We start from the raw sequence: 16,032 nt of genomic DNA, 5'->3' as shown, positions 1-16,032 counted from the left end.
CCAGCTCAACTCAGGGGACCGGCTGAAAAAGGGGTCCCCTACTCCTCCGCCATCTTAACCTCCTCCAAACAACAAGTTTTTAAGAGTTTAGGAAGGGTTATTTCAATTTCTTTTCAAAAGGAAATTGTTTACAGATAAGGAGCATGTTTTTTGCCAGCCTAACCCTTCATACTTTTGTACTGTGGAAAACTTTTCTGGTATCTCTGTTCCACATATTTAGTTTTCCACCATTAGACTTCTGTATATAGAACCTCAGTGCTAAACTGGTAACATTGGTTACTTTGGGTGGAGAAGATTGCATCATATAGAATTTGACATTCTAAATTACTTTGGAAATATTTAAAATTTTATATAATAAGCATATATTATTTTGGAATTAAAAAAGGTAAATGTTAAACATAGGTACTTTTATTTTTTTATTATTTTTAAAATTTTTAAATTTAAATCCAATTAGCTAACATAGTACATCATTAGTTTTTGGTGTAGGGTTCAAGTGCTTATCCCATCATATGCCCTCCTTAATGCCCATCACCCAGTTACCCCATCCCCCTATCCATCTCCCTTTCCACAACCCTCAGTTTGTTTCCCAGAGTCAAGAGTCTCTCATGGTTTGTCTTCCTCTCTGATTTCTTCCCATTCAGTTTTCCCTCCCTTCCCCCCTATGATTCTCTGTGCTATTCCTTATATTTCATATATGAGTCAACCCATATGACAACTGTCTTTCTCTGATTGACTTATGCTAAACATAGGTACTTGTAAATTATCTTCTAAAATAAGTATCAAATTTACCATCTCCTTTTTATAATTGATGCAATATGAGATGAACAGATGCACTTACTCCTATACCTCTTTGTATATATTTGATGTGAATCTCACATCTATACATATCTCACCAGTTGAATAAGTATATTGCTTACTTACACTGCTCTTCCTAGTATATTCATAAAATTATAAGGAAAAACTATTTCCTCTGTTAAATCGTGCTATTATTTATGATAATTTGAAGAGATGCCATTGTTTTTTCTTTATTTTCTCAACAGAGAATGTTCTCTTTCTAACCCAGTGTGGTTAACAATTTTTGTTTTCACACATTTGATTATGTCGCCTTGGAGGGGGAAGTAATGCTCTGCTAATTTAATAAATTAGCAATGTGTTAATAATTTGACAGGCGTACACTGGGTTGTATAACTAAAAACTGTGTATGAGCCATCAATAGAGAAAATATCTAATGTAACTAATTTATGGAACCTAATATGTTATAATTCATCTTTTTGATACAGTGTTTCCTATTTCTGGGGGTACAAACTTTCAGTAAATCAGGGGCAAAGAATCACAAAATTAGGGGTGCCTCAGTGGCTCAGTTTGTTAAGTGGCTGCCTTTAGCTCAGGTCATGATCTCAGGGTCCTGAGATCAAGCCCCACATTGGGCTCCCTGCTCAGTGGGAAGTCTGCTTCTCCCTCTCCCTCTATTGCTCCCCCTGCTTGTGTTCTCTCGCTTGCCCACACTCACTCTCTCTCAAATAAATAAAATCTTAAAAAAAAAACCAAAATTAACACTAGGAAAAAAATACAACTTTATGTACATATTTACATTTTATTTTCCTTAACATATAGAGTGCTTAACTCTCTGAAGTTCATTAATTATATTTCAGTATAATTAACTTTATAATATTTCAGTATAATTTAAGTAAAATGATTTGATCTATATATTATGTGTCAAATGAGGAGTGACATAGTTGCAAATGGTACCAGGCATTTTTAAAATTATGTTTTTGTGTCTTTACATTGTTCCTGTCTCTGACCATTGTTTCATATTTATTTCTAGATAAAAGAGTGGCTCTGTTTAAACTGTCAGATGAAAAGAGCTCTAGGAGGTGATCTGGCTCCAGTTCCATTGTCCCCTCAGCCGAAACCGAAGACTGCCCCTGCTACTCCTGCATCCGCAGTAAGCAAACCATCCCCGCAGCCACAGCAGATGTCTCCAAAGAAGGATACTGTACCCAAACAGGATATCTCAAAGGCATCCGAGTCTAAGAAGCCCCCACCACTCGTGAAACAACCAACCATTCACGGATCTCCCCAACCGGCGGCCAAGCAGCCTCCTGTGGCAGAACCCTCATCCAAGCCAGCCCCTCCCAAAGAGCCCTTGGTGCCATCTGAGCAGGCCAAGGTCCCCATGGCTGAGGATAAACCAAAGCAGCCCAAGACAGGAAAGCCAGCCACAGACGTGTCTTCATCGTTGATAGCAGCAAAACCTGATATTCCAAGCTCTAAAGTACAGTCGGAGGATCAAGAGAAAACAACCCCGCCTCTAAAAACAGATGCTGCCAAACCCTCACGGAGTTTTCCACCAACAGGAGAAAGAGTCACCCCCGTCGATTCTAAAGTCATACCCCGACCTGCATCAGATTCAAAAATTATTTCACATCCTGGGCCTAGTTCAGAGAGCAAAGGTCAAAAGCCAGTTGATCCAGTTCAAAAGAGGGAAGAACCCAAGAAAGCACAAACCAAAATGAGTCCTAAGCCAGATGCCAAGCCGATGCCAAAAGGGTTCCCTCCGCCCCCAGGCCCACGACCTACCACTGGCCAAACTGCCCCCACATCTCAGCAGCCCCCAAAGCCTCAGGAGCAGTCAAGACGCTTCAGTCTAAATCTGGGGAGTATTACTGATGCCCCCAAATCACAGCCCACAACGCCTCAAGAAACTGTGACTGGAAAACTCTTTGGGTTTGGAGCGTCAATCTTCAGCCAGGCATCAAATTTAATCTCCACAGCAGGCCAGCCTGGGTCGCAGTCTCAGAGTGGGCCTGGGGCCCCAGCAAAACAAGGCCCTCCTCCTTCACAGCCACCTCCTCAGGGGCCACCCAAATCCACAGGTCAGGGGCCACCAGCCCCTGCAAAGGTTATCCCTGCGAAAAAAGACACGAAAGCTCCGGTGGCTGAAAGATTAGAGCCCAAAGCTGAACAAGTTGCAGCCGTAAAAGGAACAGAAACAGAGGAGAAGCCTCTGCCTGTTCAGGATAGCAAACCTTCAGCAGCTGAGCCTCAGAAGGCTGTCCTTCCCCCCAAGTTGGAGAAAACCCCCAAACCAGAATCAGCCTGTCCGCTCTGCAAAACTGAGCTCAACATCGGTTCTAAGGATCCTCCTAACTTCAGTACTTGCACTGAATGCAGGAATCAAGTGTGTAATCTCTGTGGATTTAACCCTACACCACACTTGACTGAGGTAAGCAATTTATATATTACTTACGGATGTGACTGTATCATGTTTATTCTGAAGTATTTTGGTAGCCGAATTTCTGAGCAAACCCCCCCCCCCAAAAGCAAAAAAGCCCATTTCTAGTAAAGAAGGCATATCAATATTGCTGACATAGAAGTTTCCATTACTTATTACAGGCTTAATTTCTTGTTAAAACTTCATGTAATTATATTTTTCTGGGTTATGCACCAGAATTAAGAAGATGAAATAAGCTGACAACTTAAAGTAACAATTATCCCAATCCTTTGTGAATTAAAGAACTGTAGCTTTGGAGATTACTATGTGATTTTCACTTAATGCCAAGGAGGGGTTGCATTTTACCGTTCCCATGATCTTCAGTCCTTCCGGCTTCTACTACCTTGGAGAAAGTTTCGGTTGCTTACAGATCCGTAAACAACGTGAGGTCTGTTATTTTACAAAAATTGTTAAGAAATTAGTGTAGGTTAATAATATTGCCTACTAGAAAATAGTGGTTCAAACTTACTATGTCTAGACTTCTTATAATTCTCTTTGAACTATTATCTGCCATAAATAGAGTACTTTGATAAGAAATGTGCAAAAAAACCCAAAAACAAAAACAGATACATGGGTTTCAGTGACTGATGTCAAGGAACTGTGTTTTTAAATTTTTTTTTTTTTTAAATGGATGATGAGATATTTTCTCCATGGAATGACCAAAACAGAGATGGGCAAATTTCTACCTAACAGGGTTATAAAAGAATGAATCTATAAACATTAACAATGTGTTAGGGTTGTTAGAATATTTAGATCTTGGGAACTGAGGGGTTAAATGATTGTTGCTATCTTAGATGTTTAATAAACATTTTGGGATTGAATTTTAAATAATTGTTCATTGTTTTTACACAAATCAGAAATACTTAAGGATTATTTTATTCCACTCTCTTTTGATTTTGTAATTCATTGGAATGGAAAAATTGAACAGATTATAGCAAATCTACAGAAGGAGATTTAGAGATTCTTGGTGTTGTTTCTGAGTTAAATTTTTTTAAAGAATAAGCTGTATACATTTTTTATTTTTTACTTTTCAAAGGTATTAGGTTGCTTTGACAGAATTAACATCATGTGAAAGTATTGTTTCTACAGACTTAAGGAGATTTTTATCCTCTTGATCTCTGATGAATAGAGTTAACTGAGATCCATTTTAAAGGCAGATAAAATTTGGTTTCCCTCAGTACTTCATGAATGGTAACAACTATAATTATTACTTACAGTGGTTTGGATTCAATGCAAAAGCAAAACAAAAAGCAGACCTTCTATTTCTCCCATATATTTAGAAGAGTTGTTTTTGGTTGTGTATTCATGAAGCAAAAAATTTTGGTTTTACCAATACGATTGTATTTATTTCATAGACTTAAAAAATTGTACCCTTTAATGAGGAGCTGATGGTGTCAACACAGTACCATTTAATAGTTACAAAACAAACTGCAGCACTAAAAACAAAACATAATGTCTCTATTTAAAATGTATTTTGGGCACACTTAAAAAAAGTGTGGTGCAGAGGGAGGATTGTGTCTGTATGTGTGCACATAGGTAGATGTATATATTTGGACCATAGTGATTACGAGAATCCAGTCAGCGTGTGGAGGTATGAAATGAGAGCACTTGGGTGGAAGGACAAGAAGCTTTTCAGGAAAATCTTTGGTTTTCTTTTGTTGGTTAAATTATCTTTTTTTGAGGGGAGGGTGTGCTAATTTGAAAGGAGGTTTCTTGAATAAAGCACAGAATTACCTAGGCTGTGTGTGAAATTTCCGTTAGTTTGAAAATCTAAGTGATCTCAAGTGTTGAGGTGTTTTAGGTGAAATCCTGTTTTAAATATGACCACTGGGATCACTGTTACTGTTCAGAGTATTTTGCTGTGTGACAATTTATTTGAATTTGGAAGATGTTTCAGAGGAGAAAAAAAAAATGATGTAACAGAAGCAGTTGGCTAGTGTTCCTAACTTAACTGTGCTAATCCATGTGAAGTTCTCAGTTAGTACAAGGCCTTAGTGCCCTCCAGCCTTTCAGTAAAGCCCGTTGGCTGACCTGGTATCAAGGGAGTGAATGACGTTGGTTGAGTGATTCGGTGTTCAAATATTCTTCTTCTTATTAACCCAAAGGACTTGAGAGGATTGGCAGAGGGGGTTAGTTGAAAAGAAAGGCACTTTGTGTTTGCATGTGTGTGTGCATACGTACACATACATTTCTAGAAAATTTTTAATACGATTTATAGGCTTAACTTGCGGTGCTCTCTCAGAGTTCTTTCTACTAATCTCTCCTCATTTCCTTCAGTTAGGAGCGATTAGGAAAGCATCTCCTTCCTGATCCTTGCTTGCTTTCTTTGCTCTCTCCATTCTGCTTGTGATATTTATTTCTTGTTAACCTAATATCTTCTGCTCTTTCCTTCTAGTTTTCAAGGTCACATTCAGAAAATACTCAGACTTTATGCCTGCAATGCAAAGAAGTGGTATTTCTAAGAAAAGATTTAACTATTTCTATTTATTTTTCCAATAGAGCACATTTAACTTTATATTGTAAGCCTCTGCTTCTACTCTACCTAATAATCACTGTGAGGCAGGTCTTCTTTTCCTGTGGGTACCACTCTGCCTTCCCCTTTTGCTGTTCTGTTGCTCTGGTGACGAGAAGAGCTGGTTACAGTTTGTCATGGGTTGGGGAGCTATATAGAGAGTACTTCTCCCTCCCCTGCCCATTAATCAAACACACCTGTCTCTTAGGTTGCTTCCTGTTTCTCATACACAGCATCCTCCACAACACCTGAGCTGTGCCAGGAACTGCCTGCAGGGCCCTGGGGTGCAGCCAGGCTTCCACCTAAGCTTCAAGGTTTAACTGTTTGCTGCCCAGTTTGTATAAATGGCATCGTAATCAAGTAGCCTCAGATAGCAAGGAAGAAGTCTCTTAGGCTTTAACTTTCACCACCTCAGGGAATATCTTAGAAGGAGTTTTAAAAGCGGCAGAAGGGCTTTCTGATAGCGCTGCTCTTAGAGAATTTGGAAGTATCCTGAAAAAAACAGCCTAAGTTGACAATCAGTTTAGTGGCTTTTAATAATTTTGGTTCATTTCAAATGCAAAAAGGACTCAAAATTGCTCATAGTGGGTGTTGATGTTACTGTTTTTACTGTACCTTTCAAAAGTAATTTTTTACCATGGGAATAAAACTTAAAACCACGTTTCCTCGTGTTTCAGCAAGTTCTAGGGTCATAATTTTGCTTCCTTAGTAAGATAATTATGTAGGGCCTAAGTGATGCAGGAAGAGCTAGCATATATTTGTCACTAGGCAACAGATGGGCCTTTTGAGCAGATTAAGACCCAGTGGTGTAACAGGGATCCCTTCAGATCTTTGCTCTCTAGCTGGGGTGGCTTCTGCCTTCTCTATCTCACAGCCAAGAAAAGCCTCGTGGGCATGCGCCGGATTTCTTAGGTTGGCAAACACTTATTTTGCTTTTACTTTAAAATTCATTACTTCATACTTTAAAAATCATCTACCCAATAGTAAAAAACATTTAAGTACACACACATACACACAAATAAAAATGGAAAGAATGATAAAAAAAATCAGTAAGTAGAAAACAATTCTACCAATAATTATTTTCAAAAGAATTATATAATGGAGTTATGCATTCTGTGTGAATATTTCTGACATCCGTGGCAGAGAGGGACTCCTGATGTCAACTTTCTCATGTAAGTTAAAAAGTGCTAAGTTCATTGGTTGAAACAAAATTATCGGTTCTTAATTTTTAGGAGAATTTTGATATGTTGTTTTTTTATTAAGTGGTATTTTGTCAGAAAACTCAAATGTGGATTTAAAACTTCTGTTTAAACAAATTTAAACAAAGTAATTTCTCCATTAGACTTTTCTTCTATGTGTTTTTACATGGTTCATATTCTATACTATATGGTAGTTCTATATTCCAGTCTAACATATGATTATATAACATTTCCTCACATGATTAAAGACTTTGTGCATATTATTAAAAATGATTATTACTTAATTTTTTGGATATATGGATATATATATTTTTCATACACATTCTTCTCATATTGGGGATTTAGGTTGTTTCATTTTTTTAATTATAAATAAGATGAATAATTTTGGATATAAATATTTTGTATTTTTAATGGTTTCCCAAGGAAAATTTACTAGTACAATGTTACTAAAACAAGGGACAAGGGCCCTAAAGTATCAAATTCTCTTTGGAGATGTGATAGCATTTGACATCTCCACCCCTGGCGTCATGATTCCCTTCTTGCTGCAGATTCTCCATACTTGAATAAAAACATCAAAAATGATACTTGTTAATTTGGAAGTCTAAAATTGCTATCATATTGTTCCTTTGATTTATATTTGATTACCAGAAATTTTATTTGGATATTACAGGTAAATAGATGATTCTAATTAGGATCCAGACAAAACGTTGTGTAGGCATTAGGGGAAAAGGTAACTGCTGTAACTGTTGGTGGTTTGGTTTTGGTTTGTTTTTTTGTTTGTTTTTGTTACTGTTTTTGCAACAGGCTGGTATTTGACAGCCTTTTCCTGACAACAATCTTGTTGGGTAGGTTTTACTGTGATTTTAGAGTTTGGGAGCACGAATATCAGAGCAGGGCAGCTGTCAAACCACAAAGGTAGAATTCAGAGGCTAAGCCAGTGCGTTCTCTCCTATCATATATGTGAGTAACCTAAGGAACTGGATAGCCAATGCCCCTTGTTCTGTCCTCTCTTACCTATAAGTTGTGTCATTTGGTAATTACCAGGACTTTCACACCAACATATTTGCAAGTATGTGCATGAAAGCTGGGTAGCATATGGGGCCCACAGAATAGTGGTGGCTCTGTTAGTGGTTGGACCTAGAAGAATGGGCCAATCGAGAGGTTCAGAAGCATAGAGGCCAGCATCATTCTAGCATTTTTCTTTCTGATACGTCCACCTCTGATCACCATTTATGGGTGAAAGGAATGACTGAATGACAAAATGATGTCCCTGCCTTCATGTATCGTGAGTGTGAGGATGTAAAACATTCTCCAGCTGCAAGAAATACTATATTCCCGCCAATGAGTGCAAAGATGTTACTCCCTGATAATCATGAACATCTGAGTGTTCCATTGGTGGTAGTGGTGGTTGTTGATCTTTGCTTCTACCAGCCCTTCCATATAGCCTCTTCTGTCACATTCCCAGGAGTGGGATTGCTGGACCACAGGTTATCTCTATCTTAAGCTTGTTCTCCAGGGCAGTTGTCTCAATTTATACTCTGGCCAACTTCATACATGCTGCTATTTCTCTAGAGACGCTAATGAGCACTGTGGCTAACTCAAATTAAGATTTATTAAGATTATCTTAAGTGCAGAAAAACACATTGGATTTCAGAAACTCAGTATAAAAAAAATGTAAAATATCTCCCTGATAATTTTATGTCGAGTACCATTATGTAAGACTCTCCATCCTTAAATATTGCTATTACTAGTGCCTTTTCCTCATGTAACTCTGGGGTTGCCTATGCCCATGCATTGTGATATACTGTGGTGTAGGATATGTTTCTTTCTCTCTATACGAGAAAAATGCCAATATTATTAGATTTATTGCTCTCTAATTATCTTTTGCAGAGCTCATTTTCCTTATGTTACGCAAGATAGCTGGTTCTTTTTGCATGTCCTCCTGAATGGATAATTCTCAGGGCTCTCATCATCAAGAGACACACTTCTAATGCCTGGTCTGGTCTGGCGCAAGGATCAATGTTCTCAGGTGCTGCTAACCATAATTAAGAAATACCTGTATTATTGGAAAAAAAAATATCTATACTATTGACTAGCATAATGTGGCCGTGCCAGTCTTCACGTCAGGACATCGTCTCTACTGATCCCTCTGGTTCCAAATGTTTTCTCTCTCACTTATTTTCAGAACTTTTGGGTCTGTTTATATTCTCCATGTGGTTTTGGGTAAAAATCATCACTATTTGGGTCAGTTGCTATCAGGAGACTCAGCAGTACTAAATATTATAACTTATATCATTTGGTCCACTATTTTCTCCCTTTCTTTTCTAGATGACTACGTATTTTACTTTCAAAACTCTATTCCAGTAATTTGAGGGGCATCTGGGTGGCTCAGTCAGTTAAGCCACTGACTCTTGATTTGGGCTCAGGTCATGATCTCGAGGTCCTGGGGTCAAGCTCCACATTGGGCCCCATGCTTGGCCCGGAGTCTGCTTGAGATTCTCTCTCTCACTCTAACCCTTCTCCCTGTGCTGTCTCTCTCAAATAAATAAATACCTTAAAAAAACCCCTCTATTCCAGTAGCTTGAATTACAGAAGTAGTATTCCTTGTAACAATCCATAGGGTACTGAAGTGTCGGAAGAGAAGTGAGTAACTTCCTCTCCACCATGCACTTCATATTAATGACAAAGTATCTATGCAGACCATCTTTTTTTTTGTTTTTTGTTTTTTAAATTTTTAATTGGTGTATCATTGGCATGTAATATTATATTAGTTTCAGGTATACAGCATAGTCGTTCAACAATTATATACATTATGAAATGTTCACCGCAATAAGTGAATTGCAGTATTATTGACCATATTCCCTGTACTGCACTTTTCATCCCCCTGACTTAATTATTTTAATAATTATTAATTATTTTATAATTGGTAATTTGTTCCTCTTAATCCCCTTTCCATTCTTCCACTGCTCTCCTTTGGTAGCCACAAGTTCTCTAAGAGTCTCATTCTTTTTTGTTGCTTGTTTGCTCATTTGGTTTGTTTTTTAGATTCCACATAAAATGAAATCATGTGGTATTTGTCTTTCTCTGACTTATTTCACTTAGCATACCCTCTAGGTCCATCATTGTCATGCATGGTAAGATTTCATTCTTTCTTATGGCTGAGTAATATTTCATTGCCTGTACGTACCACATCTTTGTTTTCCATTCATCTATGGATGGACACTTGGGTTACTTCCATATCTTGACTCTAATAAATAATGCTGCAGTAAACATAAGGGTGCATATATCTTTTCAAATTAGTGTTTCTTTATTCTTAGGGTAAATACCCAGTAGTGAAATTACTGAATCATATGATAGTTCTATTTTTAATTTTTTGAGGAACCTCCATACTGTTTTCCAGAGTGGCTGCACCAGTTTGCATTTCCCATCAACAGTGCATGAGGGTTCCTTTTTGTCTGCATCCTTGTCAACACTTGTTTCTTATGTTTTTGTTGTTTGCCATTTTGACAAGAGTGAAGTGATAGCTCATTTTGGTTTTGATTTGCATTTCCCTGATGATGAGAGATGTTAAGCATCTTTTCACGTGTCTCTTGGCCATCTGTATATCTTCTTTGGAGAAATGTCTGTTGATGTCTTCTGCCCACTTTTTAGTTGGATTATTTGTTATTAGGGTGTTAAGTTGTATCAGTTTTTTTGTATTTTGGATGCTAACCCTTTATTTGATACATCATTTGCAAATATCTTCTCCCATTCAGTAGGCTTTCTTTTATCTTTGTTGATTGTTTTCTTCTCTGTGCAGAAGCTTTTTATTTTGATGTAGTCCCAGTAGTTTACTTTTGGTTTTTTTTTTTCCCCCTTGCCTTAGGAGACATATCTAGAAAAATGTTGATACAACTAATGTCAGAGAAATTGATGCCTATGCTCTCTTCTAAGATTTTTATGGTTTTAGGCCTCATGTTTAGGTCCTTAATCCATTTTGAGTTTATTTTTGTGTATGGTATTACCAGGTGGTCTATTTTCATTCTTTTGCATGTAGCTGTCCAGTTTTCCCAACATCATTTGTTTAAGAGACTTTCTTTTTCCTATTGCATATTCTTGCCTCCTTTGCTGAAGATTAATTGACTATATAATCATGGTTTATTTCTGGGCTATAAATTCTCTTTCATTGATCTATGTGTCTTGTTTTGTGCCAGTACCATTACTAGATTGATTACTACAGCTTTGTAAGTATATCTTGAAATCTAAGATTGTGATACCTCCAGTTTTGTTCTTTTTCAAGATTGCTTTGGCTTTTGGGGTTGCTTTGGCTTTTGTGGTTTCATACAAATATTAGGGCTTTTTGGTCTAGTTCTGTGAAAAATGCTGTTAGTATTTTGATAGAGGTTGCATTAAATCAGTAGATTTCTTTGGGTATTATAGACATTTTAACAATATTTCTTCTCCCAATCCATGAGCATGGAATATCTTTCCATTTGTTTGTGTCATCTTCTATTTCTTTCATCAGTGTTTTATGGTTTTAGACAAGTCTTTCATCTCCTTGGTTAAGTTTATTCCTAGGTATTTTATTATTTTTGGTGCAATTATAAATGGAACTGTTTTCTTAATTTCTTTTTCTGCTACTTCATTATTAGTGTATAGAAATGCAACAGATTTCTGCATATTTATTTTGTATCCTGTGACCTTACTGAATTCATTTATCGGTTCTGGTAGTTTTTTGGTGGAAATCTTTAGGATTTCCTATACATAGTGCCATGTCATCTGCAAATAGTGAAAGTTTTACTTCTTCCTTACCAATACTTTTATTTCTTTTTTTCTGATTGTTGCGGCTAGGACCTGTAGGACTATGTTGAATAAAAGTGGTGAGAGTGGATATCCTTGTTTTGTTCCTGATCTTAGGGATAAATCTCTCAGTTTTTGACGATTAAGTATGTTAGCTGTGGGTTTTCATATATGGCCGTTATGATGTTGAGATATGTTCCTTTACTCTGATTTTTAGTTCATCCTTTGTTATGTAATAAATTTCCATTAAAACCCAGTTTACTCTTCTAGATTCTTTAATTTGTACTGTTAGTTATATGTCTAGTCTGCGGTGTCAGTACCTTACTATTTTTATTAGTCTAGTTTTAATATTTAAAGATATTAAATATCCGTGAAATCCTTAGTATAAAAGTCTAGTGATTAGGGTGTGTGGCCAGGATTTAACTTTTCCCTGCTTATAAGCTACTAAATTAACTTGTTACTATTTCATAGTTGCCCGTTGTTGACATGAAACTTCTGGGTCACAGACAAAGAACTTTATTACTCACACCACAGCAGACAGCATGAACATCAAAATATTTGCATCAGTTCACCTTGCCCTCCATTCTCATGTGAGTCATATGATATGGGCCTATATTGATACTGCACATGTAGTGGATTTTTCACATGTGAAGAACACTGAGCTTGTCGAATCCACCTCCTCTATGCAAACTGTAAGCTAGCCTGCTCTTTGCCCTGGAGGAAGACATTATCTTATCCTTTAAGGTTGCCCACTGCATGCACAAGATTCAGAAATAACCAAAATGAAGCAGCACTGTTGGCATAACCTGTAAGACATGTAGGAGAAGAAGTGACCCCCTGAGGACTGTGGTCACAAGAAGGATTCATAATCCAATGGATTTTAAGCTTAAAATATTATGAACTCCTCCTTAAAGTGATGTTAAATATGGAGACCAAGGATGAAAAACAGTGAAAAGTGAAAGTATCCTGGTTTAGGCCAACTTCAGCCACTGGACTGAGGCCTGGAAGCTGCCTGTTTGGAAACCTCTCTTATTCTTGAGTCTGCTTCTCATCCAACTCCATGAAACTTCCATGAAATAAGACTACTTATCAAACATCCTACTTAGATTAAGAACATGAGGCTCATGGAACTGAACTGATATGCTTACGATTAGGGCCAGATAGTGGTTGCTAAGTACTAAGTAAAAATACTCTTTTCATTAAGTTTGTTTTCTGCAGCTCCTTAAAATTTTTTTTTTCCTTTACTTAAATTTTGTGAACAGGAACAGGAGGACAATTTGCAAAGCAGACAGCCCAGCCTTACATTGAAACAAGCAATTGCTCCAGCTGACAATACATACTCCATGAATAAATATATATTAACATTTTCTTGCCCCATTGTATGTGGGTTACATAATCCTACATATTAATATAATGTTACTGTGATTAGAAAATAAATTCGATGGCATTTTTACAATGCAGATTTATGTGCATGATTCTGAGATTATTCTTTCATTAAATTATAGAAATCTATTTAGTCAGATAGCAAAATAATGTTTTTATTCTATATATGACAATCTATAATACTGGTAATGTAATCTACATGGTCATTTTATACAAGTTATCATAGATCTATCTTATTGTAGGAGGAAAAAAGTGGTAATAGGTATTCATATAAGTAATTGAAAGAATATGCTTCGCTTTAATACTTTTTCACATTGGGAATTACATATATATATCTGTATATGCATATATGTATGTGTGTATATGCACATTTATATATCTATAGTTTTAGATCTAAAAATAGAAATTTCCCTGGGAGGAAGTTAGGGCTTAAAATACCACAAGGTTTAATTTTGGGAGTTAACATACGTAGTCTTGTGTATTAACATATAGAAATGTGAGTCACATCTGCCTTGTCAATTTCTAACATGTGTAGTGTCAAGTGAAAATGCCATCAGGAGAAATCGAAATATGTCTTACGTATCAAATTAGCCATTGGAATAAAAATAACCTCAGATATCTGTGTGGAATGCCTAACCTTAGCCTTAACTACTTTTTGTTTCTCTTTTGTTTTCTAAAAATGTTAGGAGAAAATGTATTTATGGACAGTTAAATGTTAGAAGACATGTCGTTATAGACAATTAAATATTAGAAAACATGTCATTTTAATTTTCCCATTTGGGAAGGCATAGAAAGAAGAAATGTTCTTCTGAAGTATTTTCTTTCAGTTGCTTGTTTTGTTAATATTGTAATAAGGCTCTTTTAACAGCTAATAAATATCTTAGGTAAAGGATGGGTTGTGAATTCATCTTGTTTTTAAATCCTGAAATTCACTGTGTCTTCACTTAGATTACCTTTTAGGCGTGTCAGTGTAACAGTCACTCCACATTTTTCACCTAGTTTCAGCTTAAATCACTGTTGCGTAACTTTGTAGGTAGAACGATTTTTTTCCGCATACCGCATATTGTCACTATTCTCCTCATCTCAAAGTACCATCTCCAGCAGTTTTCTTTGGCACCTGCTAAAAATAGAACCTTTCCACCTGAGTCAAACTTCCAAAGGAAAGCTAATTAAAGCACTTGGTTAAACAATATAAATTTTCTTTGAGTAAACTGTGTGAATGCCTGCTAATTTCTTTGGCTGTTTACTCAGCCTCCATGAGACCCTGTGGACTTCTGACTTCCATTATATGTCATGCAGATAGTCTTGCACTCTTGTCTAACTCATCAACATACTGCAGTACGTAACTACTGAAAAAATAAATACTGTCTACTTTAAGAAGTACATTCATACAGAAGTAATGATGTAAGTATTATCTAAGTGTACAAAACCTTTAGTAATAGACTTAAGAGACTTAGAGAAGCGAACAGTGTCAGCTGAGCCATGCCAAACAAAAGATCGAATATGTTTCATGACTTTTATTAAAAAAATCATCCTCTATTTAAAAACCTTGCATGCTTATCAGACTTCTTAATCACCGAGAGTCAGTTTTCTCTAGGCGCTGTCAGGTAGTGTAAAGATACATACTAATTGATGGACCCAACACAATCCGATACCTGTCTGAATAATCTAGGGCATTTTCTTTAATATATTTTATTGAAGTGTCATCTCATAAGATGCTATCCTAAAACATCTTCCTTCGTCAAAAAGATTAGCAAATGCTTTATATTTAATCCCTTTTAGAGATGTTAATTGCATATATTAACACTATGAGAAATCTTTCTACATAGAACTTTGTTTTACCTAGTAGATAAAAAATTTATTTTACCACACACTCTTTTTATTTATTTGGCATAAATGGTTTCTAGAAGACACATATTGCTCAAGAAATAGTATTTTAAATATTAAATACATTTGAATTGATGCCTCCATCATCTTATTCTTAGAATTCTTTCTTTTGACGCTATGCATTATACTGTCTAGGGAAAATTTCCATTAAAGTGTACCACACACACACTTCATATTCAACTTGTCCCATATTGCAGTCATCCTTTTTCCCCCCATGTTGCTTCTTATGTGTTCCGTGCTGTGCTGAAAGGCATCATAAATCCTGAGAGTCACTCCAGACTCTGTTTCTGTTTCACTCCCCAGAAGCTATGACTTTCGACTGGTATTGATTCCTCTTGCTAAAGGTATCTTTGTTTCCTTATGTCTCTCTTATCCTCACTGTTAGAACCTTGTTCAAGTCCTTATTTATCATCTCTGTTATGGTAGTAAGGCTTGCCCCAAACACTTTATTTGGGGAAATTCAGTTTCACAAAATTCATTCTCCAAAATGTTTCTAATTATTTGTGCAATGTCCTTATTTATCATGTTCCAAGGAATCCCTAATTTTGTTTCATATAAGACTATATTCAATGCCATGATCAAAGTATATACTTTCAATTGTCCATACTTCTGCTTGTGCCTTAATGGTCTCTACTTCCTTGCATTCTTATCTCCTTTCTATGTTTTGAGATTCATGTCAAATATCATTTCCCCTCATGTTCTCGTACTTCAGTCAGCCTTCTAGCATTTGTGTAATCTCACCAGAATGTGATCTTTGGAGCACTATCAGTACCATTAAAATGCCAGCGCATGGGAGGCAGTCAATACATCTTTGTTCAGTGAAGGAAAAACAGAATTTAGGGAAATGGCACGTAGAGGGAAATGCATGCTTCCTGTTAATAGCATTATAATTACAGTTAGAAATAGTTTAAAAGTTATTAAGTCCTATATTGGCCACAAGGATTTGTAAAGTACTTCAAAAAAGTCTTATATACTAACATGTATCACTTCACCCCTGT

At 36.4% G+C, this 16,032-nt stretch overlaps 1 protein-coding gene across 1 annotated transcript in view; it reads left to right on the top strand.

Annotated features, from left to right (window-relative positions):
• Window positions 1–16,032, top strand: part of PCLO (piccolo presynaptic cytomatrix protein) — a 378,386-nt gene that overhangs the window by 25,406 nt on the left and 336,948 nt on the right. Inside the window, 1 exon segment of the mRNA XM_019798053.2 lies at window positions 1,826–3,226. Coding sequence (XP_019653612.2) covers window positions 1,826–3,226 — 1,401 coding nt within the window.

The sequence above is a fragment of the Ailuropoda melanoleuca genome, chromosome 1, assembly GCF_002007445.2.
Source record: "Ailuropoda melanoleuca isolate Jingjing chromosome 1, ASM200744v2, whole genome shotgun sequence".
Taxonomy (NCBI): domain Eukaryota; kingdom Metazoa; phylum Chordata; class Mammalia; order Carnivora; family Ursidae; genus Ailuropoda; species Ailuropoda melanoleuca.
This window is presented reverse-complemented; position numbering and strand designations above follow the sequence as displayed.